The following is a 2,000-nucleotide window of genomic DNA, read 5'->3' on the forward strand; positions in this document are numbered from 1 at the left end:
TCTCCTCTGTGCTGCCTGTTCTCTCCTCTCTCTCCTCTGTGCTGCCTGTTCTCTCCTCTGTGCTGCCTGTTCTCTCCTCTGTGCTGCCTGTTCTCTCCTCTCTCTCCTCTGTTCTGCCTGTTCTCTCCTCTGTGCTGCCTGTTCTCTCCTCTCTCTCCTCTGTGCTGCCTGTTCTCTCCTCTGTGCTGCCTGATTCGATATGTGTCCACCCTCCTCCCTCCTTGTCCACTTTCCTCCTTTCCCCCTCTTCCCCTTGCCTCCTCACCTGGATATTTGCTGCTGATGAAAACAGCCGACAGGTTCCTGAAGGCTCGACCAATCCGCTCGTACTCTTTTGGCAGCGCTGCACACACATTAATACACACACATTAATAAATGCATACTTGTGTGTACAGCTGTGTGTATTTGTGTGTACAGCTGTGTGTATTTGTGTGTATAAATGTGTGTATTTGTGTGTACTAACGTCCGGTGCAGCGTTTCCAGTGTGTGTGTCCGACGTTCAGCAGCTCTCGGACTCCGTCCTCCATTGACTTGGTGAACCGACTGTAGTGCTCACACTTGTGTTCACTACGCACACACAGAAACACACAGACTCCAGCTGTCAGTGGTGATTTCCTCTAAAGACGGGGCTTTTTGGTAGTAAATAGAAAAGTTCTGAAATGAAATGTGAATCAGGAACAACTTGTTGACTGTAACTCGTGGTGACCCTGGTACTGATGGAACCAGGGTTTGACTCTGGGCACATCAGAACCAGTGTTATTCATGTTCAACTCTTATCCCAGCTTTCCAGAACTCAAAAGAGCTTTGGAAACCCACAGTGTCCCTCAGGGTTCTGTTCTTGGGCCCTTTGCTATTTACACTGTACATGAAGAAGTCCTTAAAGTATTCTTTTTACTTCTTCACTTTGTGGTTCCTCAGTGAAAAGATCCTGAAGTAGCCTCAAAGGTCTGGCTCGCCTGTCCCGACACCACACCTGCTACTAAAAGGATATTTTATTTCCTCTCTTAAAGTCAAATTAGAGGTAAATAAACTCTCAAACATTGATGGAGACAAACGAGACGAGCAGATCATCATTTTTATAGTCACTGATCCGGATTTCAGGGACGTTTAGTAACTTACACCTCAGCAGCGTCGAGCTCTGGGGCTTCAGGTTCAATCAGACTGAAGATCATCGGACCCACCGTCTCATCTTTCTCCGCCTTCCTCTTTCCCGCCTTCCAATCCTGAAATATCACAACACTGCTTTAGTCAATCAGGACGGAGCTTTCAAACCACCTAACACTCGATTGACCGAAACTTCTACTGCAGGGGGCGGGGCTACACCTGCCTTCTCGTCTCTGTAGCTGAGGAAGAGCTGAAAAACGTCACTCTGAGAGACGATGGGGTGACGACACATCCGAGTCATCCATGCCTGCAGCTGCTCCATCCTCATCTTGATGAAATCCTCCTCAAACCGGCCTGAAAGCACAGGTACAGACTCAAACACAGGGGTCATCATTATCCTGATGTCCTCCTCAAAACCGTCTGAAAGCAGGTGTGTCGGGGTCTTACAGGTGTTGCGGAATTGTACGAGTGTTTCAGGTCTTACAGGTGTTGCGGAATTGTACGAGTGTTTCAGGTCTTACAGGTGTTGCGGAATTGTACGAGTGTTTCAGGTCTTACAGGTGTTGCGGAATTGTACGAGTGTTTCAGGTCTTACAGGTGTTGCGGAATTGTACGAGTGTTTCAGGTCTTACAGGTGTTGCGGAATTGTACGAGTGTTTCGGGACCTTACAGGTGTTGCGGAATTGTACGAGTGTTTCGGGTCTTACAGGTGTTGCGGAATTGTACGAGTGTTTACAGGTGTTGCGGAATTGTACGAGTGTTTCGGGGTCTTACAGGTGTTGCGGAATTGTACGAGTGTTTCGGGGCCTTACAGGTGTTGCGGAATTGTACGAGTGTTTCGGGGCCTTACAGGTGTTGCGGAATTGTACGAGTGTTTCGGGGCCTTACAGGTGTTG

At 48.4% G+C, this 2,000-nt stretch overlaps 1 protein-coding gene across 1 annotated transcript; it reads right to left on the reverse strand.

The window, feature by feature from the left end:
- Nucleotides 1-257: 257 nt before the first annotated feature.
- Nucleotides 258-1,458, reverse strand: LOC123965870 (sorting nexin-9-like; the record flags this gene model as incomplete). The annotated part of the gene is made up of 4 exons (XM_046042200.1): nucleotides 258-343; nucleotides 464-567; nucleotides 1,120-1,223; nucleotides 1,328-1,458. Coding segments are annotated over 4 exons (425 nt in total), but the record flags the coding sequence as incomplete, so codon positions are not given.
- Between the last annotated feature and the right edge of the window lie 542 nt (nucleotides 1,459-2,000).

Source organism: Micropterus dolomieu, unplaced genomic scaffold, assembly GCF_021292245.1.
Source record: "Micropterus dolomieu isolate WLL.071019.BEF.003 ecotype Adirondacks unplaced genomic scaffold, ASM2129224v1 contig_11580, whole genome shotgun sequence".
NCBI classification, from domain to species: Eukaryota; Metazoa; Chordata; class Actinopteri; order Centrarchiformes; family Centrarchidae; genus Micropterus; species Micropterus dolomieu.